Raw genomic sequence first — 26,651 nt, 5'->3', positions numbered from 1 at the left:
AATTCCCCTTATAAAGAGGGGAGGGGTCTCAAATTACCCTAGAATAAATTCTTGTCACCGAAAACACCCACATGCCAAATTTGGTTCTATTTGCTTGATTAGTTCTCGAGTTATGCAGAAATTTGTGTTTCATTTGTATGGGAGCCCCCCCTCTTAGTGGGGGGAGGGGTCTCTAACCATCACTAAAACCTTTCCTGGCCCCAAAAACCTCTACATGCAAATTTTCACGCCGATTGGTTCAGTAGTTTTTGATTCTATAAGGAACACAGGACAGACAGACAGACAGACAGACAGACAGACAGACAGACAGACAGACAGACAGACAGACAGACAGACAGAAATCCTTCTTTATAGGTATAGATAGATTACGCAACTGAGAAATTACGGTGGGCACCCGCGCACTACGAATCATTGAGTTATTCGGGAGATTGCTTTATAGCTGTTACGGTTTGTAGTACAAACTTTGTACTTTTTCGGCCTGCCGGATATAAACAACACAGACACCACGAAAAAAAATGGGCCTAAAATAGTTGCTGCAACTTCCTCATTTCTGGCGACTATAACTCAAATTTAATATCGTTTTATTAAGACCAAAATGCACACTTCAGTAAATGTTATTCTACCAATTGGTATACAAACTTGTCTCGAATAAATATAGTTTCTACGTATTTCCTGAATATTGTTTAGGCTACCGCCTAATGGGCCGAAAATACCGAAAAAGTAAGTGTTTAAAAAAATAACAAAACAATGTCATTATTGTTTAACTTTCTTCTTTTGTTTATCATCTATAATTTCATATTCGTTACAAGCAAATTACCTCCACCAATCGGTATCCTGCCAGAATGATCTAAACACCAAAAAACCTTCTTAAGGCTATTTTTATTGCACAATTTTTTTCTACAGGATTGTTTATCATTCAAGATTAAATTCTCCACGGTTACTTACCTGTCGACGCATACGTTTGACCAATAACCAACTATTCATTTTTCTCATTAGTTAGCTCATGGATATTCGAATAGTTTCGAAGGAGAACAAAAACAATCAGCACATATTCGTTATTAATAAGCAGTTTATTTGCAGTTTTCCATCCACTTGAATCACCACGCGGAGATATGTGTGTGTGTCTACCTCAGAGATTGCATTTTCCTCTGCGCTCAAGACTTGGAGCTAAACGAAATAAATAGTATTATTGCTAACCTCATAAAACAAGAACTATCTGAGCGGTTTCTTTCCCATGCTGGTTATATTTCGATTGCGCTGCCTCTTCGATAGTACTTGCAACCGATGTATATTTACACAATTATTTACAAATTAATTTATCTACTGTAATCCTTCTGCTGTCAGTTCCCATTATGATTAATTTCCAATTGATTGATAGGTAATTCTGCTTAAAACAATTCAGTTCGATTGTATGAGTGTATTCAGCGCTGGTTTATCAGCGTTGGTTGGTTGGTTGGTTGGTTGATCGATAAATAATAGTGTTCATAGTGTGTACGTGAAAATGAGTCAAATAGCGAACAAAAAAGTAAAATAAAAGAACAACAATTTTAGTACAATGTTACTATGTATACCGCCAACTATTGCTACCGAAAACTCTACACTTGCTCTCTATTTAGTGAGTGATTTAACATTATAATATCACAGATTTTATATTACTTTTCTACTTCCCAATGTCAAAACGAATTGTTCTGGCTGATTGATTGATCGATTTGTTTATGGAAAATTACGCTTTAGGAGAATTTTGAGATAAACAGATGAAGTTACAAGACTGGGACCTGGTTTGTTTAGTTTTCTGAAAATTTTGCATAAACTCTTACTGTCGGAATTTTGCTTTCACTTCTGTTTTAAATTTTAGTTCAAAGATGATTGAGTTGTTTTTTTTTTGCGATTTCCCTAAGCGTTGCTATCGCTAAACAACGGACGCCGCCGAGCCGGTGCGTGATTCGGCGGCTGCGGCAGCAGCGGCCTGCATCTCCTGCAGTTCCTCCTCCTCGCGGGTCAACGGTACCGTCGAGTGATTGTACAAACCCTGAGCCATCAGCTGCAGTGCCAGTGGATTCTTTTGGCCGGATGATTTTTTGATTTTCGCTCGCTTGTTTTGGAACCAAATTTTGATCTGAGCCTCGTTCAGACCCAGTTCGGCACTGAGTGCCTGACGGCGTCTCTCGGTTAGGTAGCGATTTTCCGCGAATTCATGCTGGAAAGATTAGAAAGTAGAAAGACGGTAAAATTCAAAGCATTAAAAAAACTAAATATGGCTATATGACAACATACAAATATGCATTAAACGACGAGGCTTACCTTTAGTCTCGCTAGCTGCGGTCCACTGAAGGCCGTCCGCGGTCGCTTATCGTCCGCCAGTGCACCGGTTCCGCTGGTGCTGTTGGTTCCGCTGCTACCGGTCGACGCCTTCTCGCTAGGACTTTTCTTTGGTTTACGAGTGCGGGGACCTGCAAGAGAGCAAATAGAAAACAAGAAAAACGCTGTAAATTTACGTTTTATCGCCATATGTACCATGCTTCCGTAGCACGCATCATAACCATTCCTCTTTGCGGTACCACCAACGACCGCCGTCGTAATGAGAAGCTTTTAGGGTAATGAGAACTACCGAAGCCGGACGGGAAGACCACCAACGACGTTCGCCGTTGCACAGTGCCAGTGGAGCTGGCCTCGGCCGGTTGAGTCGCAGGCATTTCTTCGACTTGGCGCCATTGAAGCGCCAACTAAATCACACTCAATTTAAAATTCAAACAGATCCCAAAAGAGGGAAAACGAAACTCCAAAGTACACATACTCTCGAGGGGAACGTCGATCAAAGTGCATCTACCCAGAATCGGCCCTTGAAGTCGGCAATAGAATATGATGGTACTTATTGTTTTGTTCAATTGTTGAAGATCATGTCTCAAATAGAGTCCAATTTGTTTTGCCTTCTCTATAACGTCTTATTTGCTTTGGCTCATACAACAACAACAACAATAACAGATTTCGAGCTCGAATGAATGATTGATACGGGAAGAGAGAAAAACCCCGATCCCGAATGCTGGAATGTTTATTTACTTTTGCCTGTGTTCGTTTCACGCATGTTGTTCGTACACTTTTCTTGCATATTGTTCCGTGCTTTGCTTGTTTTGTTCCCCGGGTGTTCTATTTGCCCATTCACAAGGCAGCAATGTTCGCTCGCTTGCTTACTTATTCTCATCCGAGCCAGGGTTCCGCATCCGAAAGCCTTTTAAAGAAGGGATTCTGCTTAAAGCAATTGACTTGATGTAATACATGTTCCACGATTCCACGAGGATCGCGAAGGTGTGCACACGTTGAATGGGAATTATGCGATCAAAAGAAAATGCGATTTGAGAGAAAAATACTCTAATTATTTGTACTTTTCTATTCTTACTTTTTTGTTTAAGCTTTCCTATTTTAACTTTTCTAATTTTACTTTACAATTTTTTCTTTTTTCCTCTTCTCACCTTTCATTTTTTCTGTTTCATTTTCATTTCTCAAATTGGTCTTTTCTAGTTTTACTATTCTATTTTTAATTTTTTTTTTACTTTTCTATTTTCTCTCCTCTTCTTTGCTGTCCTTCGTTTACTATTCTATTTGAACTTTTCTATTTTCATTATTCTATTTTGGATAGTTCAATACTATTTTTACTTTCCTATTTTTACTTTTCTATTTATACTTTTTTAAAAGCAAAGCTTACTTACTTATTTACTACTTAGTTGGCTTGCGGTCCTAAGATAACAAAGTTTCTCCAATTTACTCGATTGTGAGCTACGGCTCTACAATACCTTGGACACCGCGTACTCTTCGCCAGATCCCGTTCTCGATCTTGTTCCTACAGGATTTGGAACGAACGCCCTCTTTGCATAACAGCAAAGCTACGATGCTAATGACTATAACAGTCACTCAGTCGAGATCCAAACATACGACGGCTGATTTGTAAAACCAATGTTATACCTCGATGATTTTACTTTTCTAATTTTAATTTTCAATTTATATTTTTATATTTTTTCCAGTTTTACTTTCCTTTCCTATTTTTGCTTTTAATTTTTATATTTTTTCCATTCTATTTTTATGTTGCTATTTTCACTTTTCAATTTTTACTTTTCTATTTTTACTTTCGTAGTTCTAGTTTGTATCGGTGGATCTGAGAATTTTATTAAATTTACTAGTCCACAGTTTATGGATTTACTAGCTGAGTGCCCGATTTTAAGCGAGTTCCCTTTGATTCCCAGCTACCTGTGCATCTGTTATCGAGCCGGAAACTTGCATAATGCAACACGAACAACACCCACTTCCCCCTCTCCCTTATGGAATTATTTCATATTTTGTACCTCTCTCTGTACTGAATTCCTTATGTCAAGGAACCGTCCAAGCATTTATAAAACCTTGGGAACATTGAAAAAATGGCACACAATAACAGTACCGAGTGTACGCCATTAGGCATAAGGACGATATGCATACAAAAAAAGACAATAGGCATAACGGACGATAGGACGATAGGCATAATGAACGATAAGTAAAACAGACGATAGTGTATGGTAGGCATAACAGACGTTAGGCAATCTGTCGTTAGATGGCCGTATCCAGAATGGCAGAAACTCAACTGAACGAAATATGGTAATGTAATAGATCTAACGGTCGAATCACAAATGACCGAAACACATATGACGACACATATGAATGATGACTGGCCGAATCGAATGTCATAGAAAATATTTACAGTCATCGACATGCTCAAATGTTGGGTATATAGGGTACGGGAGGGTATTCCCATCACGCTACTAATTTCAGCATACATTACCTTTTTGGCAACATTTTCCCAAATAAAAAGTTTGCCGCTATATAACAATACTGAAACGAATGTAGCACCCCAAGCAACCAGAAGTTCGCATTTTACTTGACAGGCGAACTCGTAAGTTCGCAATTAGTTCGAATTCAGTTCCGTGGAACTTTCTCGCTGATTAGTAGTGTGTATCAATTATACGTAGAACTAAATACTTTAAGAAGTACTATGAGTACTTCATGGATACTTCAAAGCTATTAGGATGCTACATGAAGTTCTGAAGTAACCTAAGTTGCTAACAAGTTCTGTATGTATGTTTTTAGCCGCGAAATGATCATATGTTCATTTTTATTGTTAAAATTTCTGAACATCAGACAAGCAGAACATAAAACTTTACTCAAATAAATCAAATCATTGTTTATTTCTATTTTCATATTTTATTTCGCTTCATAAAGCTGCCGCCAAGTTGCAAACTTTCGTTTGAACAGCTTAAAAATAGCAAAATTCACATCACTTGCATACACCAGGTTTGGAAAAAACACAATTATGATCACGTTTACTTATTCTAGAAACTAAACAGCTGTGAATATGCTATCACAGAACAATTCTACTTCTTTTTATCACGGAAGAACACAAAAATTTCCTTCTGATATGAAAATATAAATCAATTTTCATTCACTAGCCATTAGCAGCATTTTGTTTTTAATTCCAGCATATGGTGCGTCCAATATATGAGGCCTGAAACGCCTGAAATGCTTCTATCGTGCTGACATAGCTGGTATTTGAGTGACATTGAGTATATGAACGATTCAATGATACACTAGCGCCAGCAGCAAGCTGTTGTCACTGCAAAACTAATCTTCAATGAGCCCGGAATGTAGGCAATAGCGACAAGTTATCCATCGGTCTCACTTTTCTTGTCTCTTTTGATCTGTTTTTGAAAAGCATTTAATCGCTGTGCTGGCTATTTCGGCCTGCCGGATTTGAAAAACGCAGACACCACTATAGAAAATGGGCTCAATTTAGCCGCAGCGACTTCATCATTTCTCGCGACTATAACTCAAATTCAGTAGCGTTTTATTGAGATCAAAATACACGCCGATATTCAGTAAATATTATTCTATCAATTGGTATAAAAATCTTGTCTCGAATAAATATAGTTTCAACGTAATTTCTGAATATTGTGCAGGCTACCGGAAATACCCACCCGTACCCAACTGTCCTTACTAGCTTACCGCTTGTTTGGACTCAACCAAGGGATAATCCCTACTAGCCAGTAAACCTAGGAAAATGCATGTACCTAAATAGAGGTGATTTATGCGGAGGGTCTGCCCTGACAAGGTAAGTAAATCTCGCACCTTATTATGAGCGTAACTCATTTACGCTTAAGAGCAAGAAAGGAATATCAATCTCTACTATTTGTACTACAAATAATTACCAAAACAAAAAAGGAGGTGCAGTGCGTGCGTCTTGTTGTTATGAGACTAATGTATTTTACGAAATGTTTTTTTTTCCTTCATTGTTTGATACTTTTCTAAAACACATGAAAATATATTTTGAGTATTTTGATAATAGTTTAACCATCTTTAAAAACATTATTTTTATCAACATTCTTCGAGAAAATAGTTTTCGGCGAGGTTCTGCCAAGTAGGTGTTCGACGTTTCGTGTTTTGGAGTTTTATGATTCGGCCAAATACGGGTTCGGCCAAATAGGAGTTCGGCCTTTCATAATACGGCCAAATACATTTTCGGCTGTCAATGTTGTCGAATTTCAACAGTTTGGATTTCGGATTCGGCCATTCAGTACCAATTCGATGTGTCGTTGCGAGGGCTAGGGAAAACTAACAAAAGTCGGTAAAACTTGGAATGCGAATAAACCGAGACTATATGTGATTTCTGCAGAGGTGGGCTGCCTCTGCAGTGGCCAGCACATCCGACGGCCTGCGCCCGTCTCGCTCTGAACCTTCGATGAAAAGTCATTAAATAATTTTCACAGAATTATACCAAAAAGTCGTCATGCCGAATGTTTTTCTGCCAAATTGTCAAAGTGAAATAAAACATTTTTTTTTTCATATACCCCTCCTCGGTTGAACCCCTTTCCATTGACGTCCCTCCAATCAGTTGCTCAATTGCAATCGGTCTAAATGCAAGAGAAATGCAACCCCTTTTACTTGTTTGGACCTCCCCACTTGACAGGTACCACCCCCTCTTTCATTAACCCTCCAGTGCTGATTCCCTTAAGTCAAGGAACATGAGTGCCAAGTTTGGTGGAGAACGGTCAAGGTGTTCTAGAGGTATGGCGGAACATACAAACATACTCACGTTCATTTATGATACGAAAATGACACAAAAAATTATACAAAATAAAGCAAAGCAAACGAGATACAAAAATGACACAAATAATAAGTACAGTGTAAATATCAAAAAAGTGATAAAAATATTATACAAATAGGATACAAAAATGACAAACGAAAATACTTGAACGATACAAAAATATACAAAAATGACAGAAAACATAAAAATACTACAATTATGATACTCAAGACGGTACAGAACTACAAAAATAGCACACACACACACACAAAAGTAAAACAATAATAGGATGAAAATGTCACAAAAAGATAAAGAAGATATGTAAGATACTAGCTGATTACCCGATCTTACTCGGGGCCCCTTTGCTTCTCAGTCACTTGTACATCTGTTATTGTAACGAAAATTCTCATAATGCAAAAAACAAAACCCTTTTTTCATTTTAATGTGTCTACTCTCTTTGTCAGTTTCCCTCATGTTGTCCCACAGCCACTAGTAAATCTGACTTCTTCTCGGTAATCCCTATAAATCGACAAAAAACCGTTTTTGAACCCTATCCCCCTTTCATAATTCCAGCAACTTGTACAACTGCTATCGTTTCAATTGCAAGAGAAACGCACCCCTTTACCCATTTGAACCTTTCTTTCTCCTTGTAAAAGACCATCTCCCTCTTTTGTCAACCCCCCTGCGCTGATTCTTTTATGCCAAAATACATGTGTTTGACAAACGACCTTTAATGAAGAACAGTCCAGAAGTTCCAGAGCTATGGCGAAACATACATTCATACTCACGTTCTTCGTCCCCCTACTTCTCGATTCTTTCTTAGTCAGCTCCCTCTTCTATCACGTTTGCTCTATGAAAATCACTATAATGGAAACTAATCAAAGGTCTTTTTTACCATATATTCCTCTTCGGTGGAACCCCCTCTTTTCTCAAAGTTATTTGCAGTCGGTTAAAATGAAACGCATCCCTTTTTACTTAGACCCTTTTTTTCCATGTGTGGACTCATTACTGCGACCAGTATAGTTGATCTATTGTAATATCGCCCGGGTGTTTGCTGTATGACCTGCACTGCATTTCTTTTTGCTATAATCGCTATTGAGTGAGCGATATGCTTATTAAATATTATGCGTGCTTGCGTGTATTGGGGTTTACCCTTCCTTCAAAGCTTAATCTACTTTACCCACTTATTCCTCGCTGTCAGCACTATCCCATATTACAGCCGTCACTGGCGAGGGCTCATTCGTACCTCTGACCAGTACACTTAACTATAGGAGGTACATTTGCACTGTTAAGAGGCTTCAGAGGGTAAATATAGAATTCAGCACGAAGGAAGGGTAAATGGAGGGGCCTGAGAATAAACCCATGCTAAAGTCACTTGACATCGAATGGCTTGATTCTACTAAGATTCGAACCCACGACCACTCGCTTGTCAAAGCAGACTCGGTAACCTTGCGGCTACGGAGCCCCCCTTACTTAGCCCCTTATTAGAGCCCCCTTTTGTCAACCCCTTCAATTTTGATTCCTTTATGTCAAGGAACATATGTGCCAAGTTTGATGAAGAAACGTCCAGGCGCTTCGGAGTTAGGACTTCCCCCCATGTTACGACCCCATCCCCTGTTATGAACCCCCCCCCCCCCTATTGTCAACCCCTTCAATTCTGATTCTCTTATGTCAAAGAAGCCAAGTTTGGTGAAGAAATGTCCAGGCGTTTCGGAGTTAGGACCTCCCCCCTGTTACGAACACCCCTCCCACTTATCAACCACCCAGTGCTGATTCCTTTATATCGAGGAATATGTGTGCCAAGTTTGGTGAAGATCGGTCAAGGCGTTCTGGAGTTACGGTGGAACATACAAACATACTCACGCTCACTTTTATATATAGAGAGAGAAGATATACAAGATATAGAAAAGATATGCTTCAAAAATCAATAAACAAACGACACAAACTCGCGAAAATAAGCCCAAAAGATACAACAGTCTACCAGAAAAACTCTGTTCAAATAAATCCGATGTACCCCAAGGCAGTATTTTGGGACCAGTTTTAACTAGTTTTATTAATTACCCCCGTTGTCTCGAAGCACTCTACAGTGCCATTAGTTCGTCAGCTTTTTGTGAACGCTTATCTAACCTGGACCAGTTCTTCAGAATTCTTCGGATCGAACGAGTACAGAAATGATTTATGCGACTGGCTCTGGGCAATCTGCACTGTCCGATCGTATTCGTTTGCTTGAACTAGAAACATTGGAGTATCGGCGTAAAATACAACAAGCTCTATTTGTGGCAAACCTGCTAAACGCGGCGGTTGATTCTACGAAATTACTCTGTCGCTATCGAGTTTTCGTGCGTCACAAAGACCTCCGAATTCATCTTCGCTACTATAAGCAACCGTTTTCACCGCGCTACACCGATAATGATACCAAAATGACCCGAAAATAATACGATAAAGACACAGAAATTATGCTTTTAGCACACACAAAAAAAAACAAAAAATATAAAGAATATATGTAGTAAGAAAAAACAATAACACCAAGGTAGCAAAAAATAATAAAGACAAAAATACAAAAATGGGACAAAAAGTTGCAAAAATTATAGAATGATAATAGAGCATATAAAAATAACGCGAAATAGCGCTAAATAAAAATCCTCATGATTAAAGCTTGAACTATGAATTTTAATTCAATTTTTTTAAAAACGACTACTTTGGTTGAGTTATCGGAATCAGGTGCTGATCGGAATTACCTGCGTTCACGGTAGAGATGATAGTACATTGCAAATGTATCGGCAAAAACTGATACGAAACATCAAGATTTGGGCACTCTTTTATTCTTTGTTTCTGATTTTTACTCTGACACTCGTACTCTATCTTTTGCCCCTAGACTCCCACAATAAAATTCACAGTGTATTCTTCAAAGAGTCAAACATAATTCAAAAAGCAAATCACTTGAACTTTGGAAACAATTCAGTTACATGTATATGTTTCCTGATAAAATAACATGTTACTTTCGAATCCAATCAAACAATACGCCACAGCGCACAGAGCGAACACTGAACGGTCGGGAAAAGCAAACAAACAGCACATAATAGCCATAAATAGTCAGCACAGCCGAAGTCAGGTCAAGATCGCAACGCGTGATCTTTCGCTTTTCTTGCGGGGGCCCTCTATTCTTCTCATTCTCTATTAGCAGCAGGGTAACCAGTATTTTCAATTAAAATTAACTCAAATATTTTATAGTTTGTCTTATTTAAATAAAATCTCCATGGCAACCCTAACTACCAAATCCTATTCTGTTTCAAACAGACAAAGAAGGAGTAAAACAGAAGAGTTACAACAAAAGAACAACAAGAGCGCGCCGGAGTGTGAATGAAGGGTACCACGAGATGGCACTTGAATTTTCCAATAGATCACCACCAACTTAGAGGAAACCAATAGCGCAATAGCGGGACGGGAATGAATTAATTATGCGATTTGAACAGGCGACGAGTGAAGGGTTTTTGTTCTTTTCGCTATCGAATTCTACGGAAATTGCTTTGGAAGAAGCCCGTGGGCCCGATTGAGGGGTGGTCCAGTTGTGGGTTTCGTTAGCACGTACATACCTATGTTACACATGTTTTATTTAATCAAATTCAAAATCGCTTCTAGCGTCTAGTTTAAACTGGGTGGTCTTTTTTTAGATGGAGCAGCAGATGGAACCTCTGGTAATCAGTAGCAATGGTTGAATTTTTATAAAATTTCTTTCACTGACTTTTTGAAACCAGAATATAAATTTTTTCTATACAAAATAATGATGCTGTTCTGTTCGTAGAAATGCGAAGGATGCAAAAAAATGTTATTGAGGAAATGGGAGGAGCACATATTTGAAGCGGTGTGCTTAGGTGAGGGAGAGGGAAGTGAGTATCTCCCCATCGTTAACTGACCCAGTTAGCAACATGTCGTGTATAACGAGTGGGTTCGGGTTCAAATCCCAACCCTGCAGAACGCACAAATGACCCAAGCTGACTATAATAAAAAAAACTATAAACGTGCTTATGGTTTTAATGATTTTGTTTTTCAATATCTTTGCAAAAATACAAATTTCTTATTCCAGTGAAGTAAGTTCTCGCAAGTATCCTTTATATTCTTCTAATCAACATTCGCGATTCTTTTAAGCAATCGTATGAATCAAAAAAATTATACCAGGTCATACCGTGTTCCTTATCTTTCTTGTATTCTCCGTTAAGGTTTCTGAAACGAAAATTGAATCTAATTTTTGCTAAAGTTAGCGACTAGGAGGACCTTAAACTTACGCATAATAACAATGATCAAACCACCAACCGCTATCATAAAGCATTGCACAGCTGCCTCTACCAGGAACCTTGTCGTTTTTCCGATCTATAGTGCTAAACTTCATGCCATTATGAGAAGAGAAACTATCACCACCATCACCTCCCACAAACCGACCCAGGATGAGTTTGTAATTGTCAGATTCACTGGCCACCCGGAACCGATCGTAGCGAGCACTTTTCGTTGTACCGTTGAAGCTTGTTATAATCACCAACAGCTCGTAGTTGCCATTCCGAGTGATCTGATGCATCTGTTCTAATCCTAACCAGTATTCACCGTGCGGATTTCCAAAACCGCGCCGATATTCAGCCCACGTACGGTTGAAGTACAATTTGCCATCGAAACGTTTATGTATTACGGTCCAACCACCATTTTCCACCGTGTGATCACAATACACGATACATGACGACATGATTGACGGTTCCGGATATATCCGGTACACGCCGCTGGTGTTCAGTGTATCTTGACAGGATACTACATCGAGGATACCTAACAAAGTAAGTGAATACAGGATTTGTTTTAGAGCAGGTACTAAGCTATCAATACTAACCGAGGGTCAGTTTCATATCGATACTGCTTAATATTTGTTGAGTATTATTGTTAATATCAAAAATGTGTTGTCGCAACTGATCAAATTCTCCAAGAATAAGTTCGTATCCGAATCCAGTGGAATCGGTAGCGAACATCACGTCGCCGATTGTCACTATAATAAAAAGCACCAAATAAACTTTCATCTCGATGTTCGAGATCCGGTTGACTGTCTGACTAACTAGCAAAGTGTGATAGCCGGGGCTGTTTTATAGCGTTTTATACAAAGACGATGAGCGATAAATTGTAGGGTTGTTCATAAAAATGTACTATTTTGTATTAAACATCCGTACACTTTCCTTTTCTGTACACTCCATCTTATGCTAAAATTGATAACAATTATTGACCGCAAAACTTCTCGCTGTAAAGCAATGTGTTTTTGCGGTTAGTCGCAGTAGTTTACTGATTAGGATTAGTAACTAAAGTTTAATCGAAGACTGCAGAACTATAGACTGGGCATTCTATCAAATCTCGACGGCAGAGTTACTACACCCCCTATGGATGACGGTGGTAAGTTTTAGGATGTATATGTGGATAACCATACTGACATCATTTTATGACATCGTACATCATCATCACATGCATATATTCTTTCAGGTGGTTGCGATCACTAACACTGTTAAGCAATAGTAACTCACTAAGCATAGGAGGATACTAACGCCATAGTACAGCAATATGATATATACAGGTGTGGCTATGTTGGTTAAGTGGTGTTAGTGCAATGAAGAAATTTCATCATGGTGTGGATGGAATCGTAAATCGACCAATCACGATGAAGCGTGACGTCAAACTCCAAAAACAAACCCCATTGTCCGACGCGGTTTGTTTTTGTAGTTTGACGTCGTTTTCTGATTTTTCGCTACTAATACCATCAAATGTCTTCATCTGCCACACCTTTTTAAACCTCATTAATGGTACAGGGGGGCCTGCAGCCGCAAGGTTATCGAGTCTGCCTTGACAAACGAGTGGCAGTGGGTTCGAATCTTAGTAGAATCAGGCCATTCGATGTGACGAAGTGACTTGCACGGGTTTATTCTCAGGCCCCTCCACACCCTTCCTACCGCATTCTGCATTTAGGGTTTATTTCTAATTCCCGTCGTAGTAAGTAAAGCCATTCTAACTTTCATCATTTGTTGGATGGATTTAATGCATACTCCAAAAGCTCTGCTGCTAATTTGACTAAAACATATATACCTTCCAATCCGTGAACTTTGCAATCACTAAAAAGCGATTATTAAAGCATATGATTGAAATTACGCAACTGACATTATTTCTTAAATTCGTCGTACCGTTTTAAAATCCGTCCATTAAAATTTTTCATCGTTCGAACTAAAAATCACAACAATGTTTACGAAGCTAACGCGCATGTATTTGTGTAGGACGGTATGACAAATGTTATTCTGCAAAATTTCTGCAGGTCAGGCAAGTTTTCCTGGTTGTAGAATAACGACAATACCTTACGTGAGTAATTTGCATTTATGAATGACGGAAATTAAAATGATTAGTCGACACTTTCTTCTTCATTGCACGAAAATACGTAGCAAATTTGGCTGGTAGGATTTCTTTAATGATAAAAAGCATTTAAATAGATCTCAGCTCACTTTGATTGATCGTGTATGATAGACAACAAACTAAAATATTAGGGAATAACTAGTTTTGCGTTGTGTATCATAAAAATGCTGATATTTTTAATAATTTGTGTTGGATAGGACGGGAATCGGCAATTACGACGAAGCAGTAACATACCCTAATTCTATTTTTTTTTTTGTGTTTTGTTATGTTAGTGGATGTTGAAAAAAGACAATCTTTTTGTCCATTTTTTTTTCTTTTCTTAGGTTGACTTTTTTTAAATTTAAGTAAATATGAAAAGTTCCTCGAAAACATAAAATAAACCGATTTAATCCACCTATTGGTGAAAGCAACCTTTGTTATACCATCTCATTTGTCATTTAAGCTAGAATTCGACAAGCCTTCGGAACATAATTCAGCTTTTCAATAACACTATGGTAGTTATCATCAATACATATGCATGTCTATGTAATATACTGATAAATTTGTATAATATTTCAAAGCAATCAAAACATGTCTTCCTTTTATTTGTAATTTGTTGTTTTGAGTTAATAGCGGGGTCGCATTCTGGGATTTGGTTTAAGTTAGAAACTGGCCGTTTTTCTGGATTTATTCGGCACGTTCCCAGACCGTGTCCTGCTGTGGCCAATGTAATTCTGGACACTTTATATGACGACAAATGAACTACTTTTGCAATTTTGAGTACCTAAAGATGTCACAAGTTGTATTTTACTTCAATTCAGAAATTGATCCCCGATCCGGAACATTCCCGGACGTGTTCAGGCGTGGCCGATGATGTCTTGAACATTTTATACGACTACCAATGGTCTAGTTTTGCAATATCGAGTACTTGGAGGTGTCGCATGACGGGTTTGTTATAATTCAAGGTGCTTCTATGTTCAAGTTTCATATATTCCGAAACTTGTTCCGGACATATTTCCGGAACCGTACATCCGTTCCAAATTCTGTTCAATAGAATTCTTCTAGGCCACAAAACTATGCGTTTGGTAGTTATTCAGTCAAATCGATCCAGACATTTCTTAAAAGCAGATGTTTATTGCTATATTTTCACTACTGAGACTGTTATGCATTTAGTTATAACTTGTGACTGACACAGTTTGATATTTTTTTCAAAATTAACATACATAACATTACTGTTTGAAATATTGAAAGCATGATCAATTTAAAGATGATTCCCAGGCTTATCCCAAAAGTGGTGAAAATCACATGGGAATGTTATGCATTTATGGGCAGTAATGGTAGTTATCATCAACATATATGCATGTGTATGCAATTTACTGATAAATTTGTAGAATATTTGAAAGCAATCCAAAAATCGTGTGCAAAGTTCTTGGGCAGGATTGATATTTAAGGGAATAATTTAAACTAAAAAGTCAAAATACTTGTTTGTTTTGCATTTTCAGAAGCCTTTTATCTTCAGAAATGTTGAGCCCAAAGTATTTTTCGGTACGTGGTCTCGTTGAGAATTTACAGTAAAACTGTGGAATCACTTGAAGGGAAGTGCAGTACTGTACAATAGTTTAAACACGCTCTCCTCGAAACCACATGTTTTCCGCGACGGTGCCAGTACGTGTATCTCAGTATTTGGAAGACCGATTTGGCTGAATTTTTTTTTGACGTGTAAAAATTATTTATCAAAATCGTGACGTAGCCGCCTTTCGATATCTCAATTTTTCAATTTTCGCTGCATTTTTAAAAAAAATCGTTACAGTTCACAACCAGTAAGAGATAGATAGTTACTATATACAGCAAAGTTACTTATTTTACTGTGTTCTACAACTTTTGTGGAGACACTGTACTTTGGACGCATTTAAAAAAACAAAAATTTGTATCACCCTAATAGCTAGATTTACGATCACCCTAATAGTGTAAAAAGTTGCGCCATATTTTTTAAATAAACTCTTCCAAAGACACACCACCTGGAAAATTAAGCATTTTTAGGCTAGAGCACATGATCGCTCTTTTTTTCTATTTGGTTCATATTAGTAAAGTTTGCTTAAATAATTTCATCAACGTTTTATCAAATAACTTTTGACTGATAAGACCAATTCTAATGAAATTTGGCAGATATATTCACAGCGTTAAGGTCTCTCGTTTGATACTAAGATAATTGAAATCTGATTAATTATCTGGTTAAAATCGTTATAAATAATTTTAAATTTTATTATGCTGTACACGACTGCTCATAACTTACAAATTAAATATCCAATCAAAAAACAAATCAATAGCGATCTATGCGGCTATATTACCTACCAAATGAGACTAATAGCGCATAAATCGGTTTGGCCATCTCTGAGAAACGTTCGACTAATTGGCACCTTGAAAAAGCACATTTTTAAGCATAACTTTTGAACCACTTGATTGTTTGCGATAAAATTCTCCCAAAAAATTTGATTTCATTTGATACTAAAATTGTTGAAATCGGTTGAGTGGTTCCGGAGAAAATCATGTCACGTAATTTTTATATTTTTGCTTATAACTTTTAAACAAAATGTCGGACCGCAAAACAATTCAATAGTGAACTACAAGGTGATAACACCTTTCAAATAAGCGTAATAGCAAACGAATCGGTTCAGCCATCTCCGAGAAACAGACGACTAAGGTCAAGCGTCACACATACACACACACACACACACACACACACACACACACACACACACACACACACACACACACACACACACACACACACACACACACACACACTCACACACACACACACACACACACACACACACACACACACACACACACACACACACACACACACACACACACACACACACATTGCTCAATTCGTCGAACCTTATCGATTGGTATATGTGACTTGGCCCTCCTCGGATCAACTTCGTGTTTTTCGATCAATTTCTAAACCTTTGTTGTAGTATAACAAAGGTAAAATATTCCAGATTACTCATTACACTTAAAATTTAAAATCTTCTCAACTTTAACACTTTGGGCAACGCAAAATCGCAAAAAAAATATCCGCTGCGTGAAAGAACCACAGCTTTCCGGGCGTCAAGGTGGGTGGTCCGAAACTTTTCACCGGAATCCGCTACTTATTTTAATTGTCGGTTCACTTCTGCTCCTTCCTACCGCGGGCGTACGGTTTCACACATATTCTACCAGACCCCTGCCCAGCCTCAGCTCCGACCAGAGTGCCAGAAGCTGTTTTGCTTTCGCACGGCTTCCAATGATTTATCTCCTTGTTCATAATCTGAACTTCTGGAAGCGAGCAGCTTGGCAGTTTGCGTGTGACGACCCACGATGGCGAATCCAAGCCGAGCCGGCAATGACAGACTCCGTCCGGCGTTCGAGATCGAGTTGTCGAGAAGGGATGGGGGAAGTAATGCGAGAAATTTAGATAAAAATATACACTTCAGGACCAGACTCGCCGGCTGCCAGCCGACAGCAGATGTGATTCCTTTGTCCACCCACCGCATCTTGGCGATCAGCTACGTAAACACGTACCCGGTGGAGTCCCGAACGGGAGAGAAACGCACCGAATGGGGGCATAGCTTTTAATTGAACTCAAAATAATAACCATCGTTTATTAAATCAAAACAACAATTAATTGGTCCGGGCTGACCGGGTTCGGAATGCTAATTGGACGGATATCTGTGTGCCGTTCCTCTGCTGGTCGTTCCCGCTTCCCGGTCCAATCCGTTGTCCGCAGCTCGGGAATGGTAGGTATAGTTGCTTGAGATATTTCACCGGAGACCTGTAGAAGGACCACCCACGTTGAATCGGGAAATGTGGTACAACTCGGCCGCTGACTCTCGTCAGCCTTTTGTCCATGAATAAGCAATTTATGTGGCCGTAGACGAAGACAAAACACAGATGTGTGTGAAAAGGTTTTTTTTTGCTGTTGCTATTTTTATCGGAATGTGTCATTCAGCATACAGAGAGGAAAATGGGGCATGCGATCAGCGCAAAAATTGTTAATTCGCATGTATTTTCTTTTGGCTAAAATAAACATGAAAAGGTGCCCGATATTGCACTGATAATAAATTGGTCTTGCTGACCAGTTAATTTATGCAAAATGTTTATGAATTGCTCCCAGTTTGGAAGATAAAAATAAATATTTATAAAGCTACAGTACACGTACTTCGGCAGTCTGCTATGTCACTCACGATACGCACAGTAGCAACGTGGGGCTCAATTCTCAAGTAAGACAAGAGCCTGAAGATAGAAACTTTTATGATCAACGCCGCACAAAATGCAAAATATCATACAAACGACATCAATAAAGTTAATCACTATAAATAATTGATTGGGAATACAATTAAAATCCCAGATCTTTTCAACGTGAATTATTCACGCAAATATATTACAAAATTCTAGGACTACAAAAAAATGACGAAATGATCAATCCCATCCCTGATACTCCTTGCCAAAAAAAACACTTGAATCCTCATTACCATACGCAGCTTGAAACGTAAGTTTTCTTTCGCCAGTCAACCTTCACTGGGATCCCGGAATTCGTCAACACGGTCGCTAATTGCGAGTATTGTAAATCATCTTAACGATTCGAATAATGCCACAAATCCTTCCGTAGTGCGCCGCGAGAATTGAAGAGCTACTGCTCCACACTGTGCGGCGCGTCCGAAACGACCATCGTAACCACTCCTGGCACTGCTCACTCCCTGGCACGGCACTGTTGACTGTTGACGTCGCCGTTTCGTCTGAATGGGCACGCAATGACACTTTAAATTGTGAGATTCCATCGCTGTGGTTTTCTGACGCCTGCCAGCGCGAAGAGAGTAGTACATACGTAGTATTTTGATTTTAATTAACATTTTAAATAATTGTTAATTGAGCGTAACAATTATGGAAGTGTCACCGGGCATGTTCGTGTGTGGCGCGGTCAGTTCAGCTCTAACCATATGTCTTTCGGCAAGGATGCGACGAAGCACTCGCTGAGGAGAACTCTGACAAGGGCCTACTGTATTCGGACCGACAGGAGCTACGCCAGTGCATTCGTTACGTTCGCTGGTCCGCGGGTTGACGCGAACCCGGCTCGGGTTTCTGCCCAGCCAAAACAGTGCCAACCGTGAATGCGCTGTAAATAATTTGAAATTAAGAGCACCGGCGAAAACGGATTAATTAAGCACGCTGCAGCGGTGTATTCCGGATTCAGCAAAGACATCCAGAAGGATTGAGACGTGTTTCGAATAGTGCGTACTTGTGTTCTTATCCCGGCCGACCGTGTAGCAGCGGTAATTATGCGAATTTTCCATGCGCAGAGCGTAGTTTTCCACCGTGTACGCACGCGGGTGGCTTCGTGCTGCGTCCGTTCGCCTTGTCATCGAGCCACGGGAAAAAGCGTGGTAATTGTTGATTTTTCACTCCGCACTCGAGGTGTGTGGTCTTGCCCTACGCTCGAGAACCTGCCACGGTTTGACATGGTGAAAATTAATTGAAAAAGGAAACCGTAATTATTGAAGTTGACATTTCGGTTTCGAAGAGAAAGTGGCACACGGGCGTTCATTCGTGCCGTCGTCTGGAGCACTGCAATGGACTGTGAAACGGGACACATTTGCCTGCCTTCTCACCGGAGGTTTCCTAGTTGCGATGGAGCAAAACAATCAATATACTATTTGCTTGAAAAACGTGGGTGCAAAATCTAATAAATGAAGTCATTGTTTTTCCAGTTGAACGGAAAAAACAGCTCCACCCAGTAAGACCAACATAAATTCAGCCACCGAAACGGATGGGTAGGAGATTTCCAATCAAAAGTTTTACACAATCAATTAGATGCGGAATAATTCAACACATGTTCGAGTATCTGTTTTTCTTCACCAAATCCTTTTCACATATTCGATCGTGTATATCTTAATCTAAACCCTTCAGGTCGAAAAGAAAACGAATTTCCCTAATATCATGGTTATTATTCATGGTGTATGCCAGATTCCTGAAATCATCCCAACAAACATTTTTGTCGTATAACAGCTTATGAAGCGCTTGTTACCCGCTAATTAGCTATACAACGGTTGAATAAGCTGCTATTCAATAAAAATGTTTGTTGGGATGAATCATTTTGCTCATGTTGAAGTAAATTTCTTTCCGTGGAGAAGAAATGTGTATCAATTTTGAGAAAACAGCGCTCAATTTTAGCACTTGTAGTTGAATAAACTTGTTTATAACCTGAATTAGTCGTATACCGGTTGTCACAACTACTTCGTAACAACTGTGTTTGTAGGGCTTCCGCTGTGGAGCTAGGTACATCGGCTCTCAAAGACGGATGAAGCAGGATAAGTTGGACCGTCAATAAAGCCACAACCGCGGTGCTATAGGTAAAGAAACCTCAAGTACAAGAAATAGCTGGTTTGTCTGGGGGAAAGCCAGCACACGATGGAGAGGAAAAACAGTTTGGAAAAACTATCCAAGTATTTTTACGAAGGAGAATTCGGTTAAGTATCGACTAGTGCGGAATGAGTTGACCACAATCCTGAGGAGGAAAAAAACCAGAAGGAGGACAGAGATCGTGAAGAATTAGAACAACTATTCCGGGCTAATGAAACGCGCAAGTTCTGTGAAAAGGTGAAAAGGTGCACCAGTCTCGTAAAAGACACACACCAAAGCCTTATAAAGGGTGGCAACTAAAATTTTGAAATGTTTTCGCGGCCCTTTTGCTCAGAGAGAAATGAGAGTATGTATGTCTTAGCTCTCTCTCTCTCTCTCTCTCTCTCTCTCTCTCTCTCTCTCTCTCTCCTCTTTTTGTTAATTTTTTTTTTGTTTAGGCTTGCCCAGGTTTGCTAAAAATTGCGTCGAAACAAGAAGCATTTCGGGAGCGCGTTGTACACTTCTACGAACTGCAAGAGAAATCTCGGCAAAAAGTATACGGTACAACATTTAAAAAGTGAATATGTTGCAGTTTCGACTGTTTACCATACCTTCAGATGCCCAACAACTATTCGCAACCAAGGTAGTGGAAGACCAGCCAAAATTATGGACGCAAAAGAACATCGTTCTCTTTCTCATTTCTGGTTTGGCCCTCTAGTTCAATTATCAATTAAGATGCACCAGACGAATGTTTGGAGAAAATTTTGATCCCGTTTCTACAAAAACATCATGCAGATGGACAATACGTGTTTTAGCCGGATAGAGCAGCATCGCATTACGCCAAAAAAAAAACACAATCGTTCGATCCCATTTTTACCCAAAACTTCGGGATTTTGAGTTCCTTGTTGTACAAAAATAACTGGAGAGCCACGAATTGCAAACAGTTGATTGGTAGAATCAAGAGATGCATTCGCAAAGTTGACATGACGGCCGTACAACGCTCCTGGTTCGACGTCAAACGAAAGCTTCGCCGAACAGCCGATTACGGACCGTTTTCAAATGTACACTAATTTTTTTTTCAACAATGGATAATGTATCTTTAATTTCGGTGAATCAGATCTTCTTCATGTATCTTTGTCTTTTTTTGACAGCTTGAGAAAAAATTCCAAAATTTTAGTTGCCACCCGTTATGTGAGGGACTAGGAGGAAAACCTGGTCACAAACGAGCACGAGGGGGTTAATAGGTGAAAGCGGTTCTTCAACGGGTATCTCAATGACGAAATAACAGAGGAAAACGGAACAAATTTAGCATAGGAATGCCTATCAAGCGATAACAGCGTGCCGGCTGCCGTTCTCAAAGAGATCCGTCGAAAAATCGGTCAGCTGAAGTCTAACAGGGCCGCAGGAACGGATCGACTGCCGGCAGAACTGTTCAAAAATGGCCAAGAACCACTAGTAATGGCACTTCACTAAATCACTTCAAAGATTTGAGAGAAGAAGAAACTACCGGCACAGTGGATGTCTGTGGTTAGTCCCATCTACAAAAAAAAACGATTAGTTTGATTATTACAATTATTGATTATTTCATTCCCGGACAAATACTCCAGGAATGCCGGGAATACAACATACCCACGCATCATATTTTCGTGGATTTCAAGGCAGAATACGATGCAGTCGAGCGCGAACAGCACAGTAGATAATACACGAGAACGGTTTTCCGAACAAACGGATGCGGCTGATCAAAGCTACTCTGAAGCGAGTGATGTGCTACGTGCGTATTTCGGGAGCACTTTAGAGTCCCTTCGAATCGCGCAGAGGGTAATGGACTCTCCTGTATGTTATATAACTTCGCTATTGGAGGAGTAATCCGGCGAGCGGGCATCGAAACGAGAGAAACGATCTTCGCAGGTGACCTCGGCATCATTACTTGGGACATTACATAAACCTTGGGATGGTAAAGGCAATCTACGCCAGTCTAAAAACAGAGGTTAGGAGGCTTGGGATGCCAATTAATGCGTCAAAAACCAAACATATGGTATGAAGCGGCTTTAGAGAAAACAACGTTCGCCCACCACGTGAGTATTGACGGCGATGAACTGAAAGTGTTTGATGAGTTCATATATTTGGGATCTCTGGTCCGATAATAATACGAGTAAGGAGATTCAACGACGCATACAACCAACTTCGGGCCGGGCCTACTTTTCCCTCCGCAAGACATTTCCATCAAGGAGTTTACGCCACCACATTAAATTAAGGAAGTATAAAACACTAATCAGACTGGTAGTCCTCTACGGACTTGAGACAGTAGCTTTACTTACGAAAGACACACGTACACGTACCGTATTTGTACGGAAGGTGTTACGAACTATTTGGCAGAGTACAAATGGAAAGCGAAGAATGGCGAAGGGAACTAAACGTCGAACTGCAGGTACTACTTAGAGAGATTCTGATGGTGCAATTGACGAAGGTTGGAAGGCTACGGTGGGCCGGTCACGTCGCAAAAATGCCAGACGATTGTGCTATGAAATCTGTTCTCTTTCTTCAAGAACTCACCGGCACCAGGAATAGAGGGGCCCAGCGTGCTAGATTGATCGACCAGGTTGAAGCCGGCTTGCCTGTATTAAACCGCTTAACGAACTAGCGACGAGTAGGCCAGGATCGAATACAGTCGAGAGAAATTCTTGATACAGCAAGAGCCACCGCGGCTCTATTTGTAACCACATCCCTGTCACGACAGTTGTCAGCTGAAGCCGCCTCCGATAGTGGTGATAATAGAGGTAGACAACAAATTTTGAAACAAAATTTAAACGAGACAACGTTTGTATTTAATGCTGCGCAGTATGACGAAAGCAGCGTGTTGTTTCCCTTTTTTTGTTTATCGTAAAAAATAAGACTATAAAAAGTCAGAATTTTTCCTATCTTATGTTGCCGATAGCACAGAAAAACGAACATCGTTCATTATCTACATCCTGCATGCAACATATTTTCTGAACCATAAAACCCTATGATTGCGTAATTCTTACAGATGCTGTCAAAATCGAGCCAGCAAACCTGGCTCAAACGGCTTCAAGAAAAATGTATGAGAATGACGTTCGTGCCAGGGATGTGTTTGTAACTCAATTCGGTTGATTCCGATGGATTTACGGTCTATAGGTGAGTGTTACGAAAGGACACGAAGTCAGCGGCTCCACTTGCATTTCGTTCGTGTTAATGAACGTATAAAAAGAGTATAGACAGATCATTAATGAGTAGTGTAAGAAGCGAAAATTCTAAGTTGCTTCCTTGAGGAACCCGCGATAAATTAAAAGCGATAGAAATTCTAGATTTTTTTATCCGATCCAACAATATTTCATGGTCGACTCGATCGAAAGCGGCTTTCATGGTTGTACCGTCGCTATTTGAGCACTTTCTTTCAGGCTATTTAAAAAGAGTAAAACAAAATACGTAAGATTCGTGGCAACAAATGTTCCTGAAGAAGTACCATGCTCATCGATGGATATGAATATGGTGAATTACTCGTAAAAAGCGCGTTGTGAGTCGCCAAGCAACTGCAATGAGTAGATTTTCTCGACGAACTACGTTGCAACGAGAATGATGATCAAGATGGAATCAAAGTTTACAAGCGAGTCCAGCTCCAACAGACATCCTCTAGGAACTTTGAACCCAGTGTCCTTTTGGTAATCCAAAAAAAAACATCAATTTTGTTGCTCAAACCACGCACATTTTGATAATAAAAGTATCAACAGACGTTCTTTCATCGTGCTTCGTATGATTGGGTATGTTCCATAGAAAATGGCTAAAGGACACGATCTTACGAACGGATCTACTGTGGTGAACGCACGCTGGATGAGGCTCTATTTAATTGCCGGATGAGAAGCTTCCGAAATACTGTACAGATTGCAGAACAGCAGTGAATGTAGTGTGATACTCGGCGGCAAGCAGTTGCATAGATTAAAGCGAATGGCTCAGGCTCAACCTGATTTTTTCTATTGCCTTCATCTCCTTTCTATTGCCTTATCTCAGAATTCAAATTAATGACAATATAAATGAACGCATTTAAAAATCAAAACATCTCAAAATTTCAAACTTCAAACTTAAAAGAGCGATCAGATGCTCTTTCAACGTTATTGAAATTACTAGATTATCATTGGCAAGCTGCATAAACCAGTTGACTAACGCTCATACCTAATATCCATCCTGTTATGTGCAGACGTAATCCCAATGTATTCCCCCAAGGAACAACGATCCGAACTGGAGCAAAAAGTCTACAAAGCAAATAAACGAAAGCTACGTTTTTCCACAAAGTGGAAAATTAAAATGAGACTTGAATGGCCAAACAACTTTCTCCAAGAGTCGAAAGAATTAGTTTCTTCCCTGTGCACAAGTGTAAACCAGTCGATGCCGATGGTGACGAAACAATTTTCATGACGACGGGAGGTTTAAAATTTAAAGAGTCATTTTGCCTAATTTCTACTCAGCCTCCCATTCCTTCTTTCCTTGCCGGGCAGAGGGGAAGCAAGTTCATTCCAGAAAATGTGCGAATTGGAAATTAGCTTGCCCTAGTAGAAGGCACCGGAGACTAACGAAGGAATATTTTGAAACGGTTCGAACGACTTGAAATGAGAATGTTTTGGGGTTTTCTTTAATTGCTCTCGACTACGATGTTGCCGATTTGGGTGTCCCCTTGCTTCGACGGAAAAGCCACAAATGGGAAGTGGAAGAAATGTATTAGGTACGTAGGCTTAGCTCTTTCGTAGGAGTTGGTTTCCGCTAGAGAAGTGTTTACACTTTCGAGGAAGAATTTCGACAATTATCGAATGCTTAATGGGCACTAAAATGAGAAATTTATTTCTTAATTTGGCTCGAGTGAAAAATGCCTTCGCCATTAATCAGTCGTAGACTTCCTGCCCAATTACATCATGCCAACTGGTTTATCTCCCAGCCAGCATCGATCGATCCATCGAGCTTGTCCGTATAGGCTATGGCTTATGGAAAATGGAACAACATCGGAGCAAATCCAAACACGAGATACAAGATTTTATCTGACTATTGCAGAAATGGCGTGTTCATTATTCAGCGTCGCAGCTCATTCTCACCAGGTCGGTGAGTGAACTAACAAAATGCAGCGCTCCGTTGTTGTGCCCAAAGCCTACGCATTCTGTCGCTAAAATCGTGATGTGTTCCAGTGGTTGGTGTATATTTATTTTTGCCTGCATCAAGATTCGATTGCAGTGCAGTTGGAGCGATTGTTACTTTCCTGGCGACGGATTGTAACGCTTACCATGTTAAACATAGTTGTCATACAAATCGTTAACATTAATCAACGTTCGGCTTTCAATAGGCACTGAGCTGCGGTGCGATGCTAATCACATTTTGTTTAGCATTTTGTTGGTTTTGCAAGGGAAAATTCAATTTAACTGCGTGACTGGTTTTTAAGGGCTGTACGGATCGGTTCAGGAGGCGGAAATTACCATCATCGTGGTAAGTCTAGATGACTCGAAACAATTGCTACATATAAAAATAAAACTTTTATTTATCCAGCATAGCATGACACAACTCGAAGAAATGTCAGAACATACCTTTAATTAACATAGTAAGGAATGAGTGCTACCGCGTTCCTTTGGATTCGAAGGGCAAAAATCGAGATTTTGATTTATTATATACAGGGTGTCAGCTAGCTTAGTGCAAATATTTCAGGGGACGATAAAGAACTACATCCTCTTGCACATATAATCAAATCTCAATCGTAACTATGTAACGATTGAGATTTGATTATATGTCAGACATTTTTAGTTTTTGGTTCTGTTTGCCTTAAATTTGCTCTTCTACAAAAACTAAGCTGCCTAGATCAATTATGTTACTTTCATTCGAAAGCTGAGAAAATTTTGTATTAAAAATTGCCTTAAACCTCCTATTTCATGGAATTTAGCAACTTTTTAGATGCAAAAAGGTTTGAAATAAATGTTTCTCTAGGCGTTTTTGTTTAATTTCTCCTAAAAAGGTGCGATAAAACTGACTACTTTTTTTACCAATATAACGTAAAACGCCTATCTCTTTTAGTTTCGTTGCAATTTAATTTTAAACGTATCGTGTTGGGCGTTGAATTAGGATCTGAAAACTGCACGAATTCATACATCACGCATAGCATACTAGATTACCGCGTGCGACGAACACCATCTGATACGTATGAAAGACAACAACACAGCAACAACAATGTTTTTGATAAATTTATGGTTCGCCTCCACTTTTGGTTGCATGATCCTGCAAAACTCCAGCCGTTTAGGTTTATCCGTAGGCAGCAGCGCTTGAACCTGTTGTGCGGAAAGGATGCCTTTTTACCCGGATCAGCACGCTCCACACCTTCTGGGTGACATGGGGCTGTGCCGCAAATTGGATTGTGCTTGTGTTGAGATTATTTCCCACGATCCGCAAAATTTTATGGTCAATCGCTGACGCAACCTGCTGATGATGCCTCTCCTTAAAGCCTCGTTGAAAATAACGTTCCTTCTCGGAAGCGACGGTGCGTTATCGTAGACGTCCCTGGAATAAAATCATTGTGTAACAGAACGAGCACTTCTGGATTTGTGTTCACTTAGTATACTCCTGCTGGGCTGTCGTTGCTACACAATTAACGAAGCCATAACAAAGGTGAATGTCCGCGAATCCTTCCGAAGAATACATTTCAGTTTCCTTATTGTTCTCTAGTTTATCTAGTGTGCTATGCGTGATGTAGGAGTTCGTGCAGTTTTTAGATACTAATTCAACACCC

General features: G+C 39.6%; 1 protein-coding gene across 1 annotated transcript; it reads right to left on the bottom strand.

Moving 5' to 3' along the window:
• Positions 1–1,909: 1,909 nt before the first annotated feature.
• Positions 1,910–11,669, bottom strand: LOC128740884 (homeobox protein invected). Its single transcript, XM_053836458.1, has 4 exons — positions 11,383–11,669; positions 11,283–11,320; positions 2,302–2,450; positions 1,910–2,197 (listed from the first exon to the last, which is right to left on the bottom strand). Exons 1-4 carry the CDS (start codon positions 11,667–11,669, stop codon positions 1,910–1,912), a joined length of 762 nt encoding a protein of 253 aa, XP_053692433.1.
• Positions 11,670–26,651: the final 14,982 nt, after the last annotated feature.

Source organism: Sabethes cyaneus, chromosome 3 (genome assembly GCF_943734655.1).
Source record: "Sabethes cyaneus chromosome 3, idSabCyanKW18_F2, whole genome shotgun sequence".
Classification (NCBI taxonomy): Eukaryota; Metazoa; Arthropoda; class Insecta; order Diptera; family Culicidae; genus Sabethes; species Sabethes cyaneus.
This window is presented reverse-complemented; position numbering and strand designations above follow the sequence as displayed.

What these genes read in the sequence shown, in the direction of transcription:
- LOC128740884 (XM_053836458.1), bottom strand. Translation starts at nt 11,669, where the DNA reads ATGCATCAGATCACTCGGAATGGCAACTACGAGCTGTTGGTGATTATA. An exon ending in TTTGATCATTGTTATTATGC is followed by an intron (nt 11,321 to 11,382) that starts GTAAGTTTAAGG and finishes TTTTCGTTTCAG; the next exon opens with AAACCTTAACGGAGAATACA. An exon ending in CAAGAAAGATAAGGAACACG is followed by an intron (nt 2,451 to 11,282) that starts GTATGACCTGGT and finishes GCTCTCTTGCAG; the next exon opens with GTCCCCGCACTCGTAAACCA.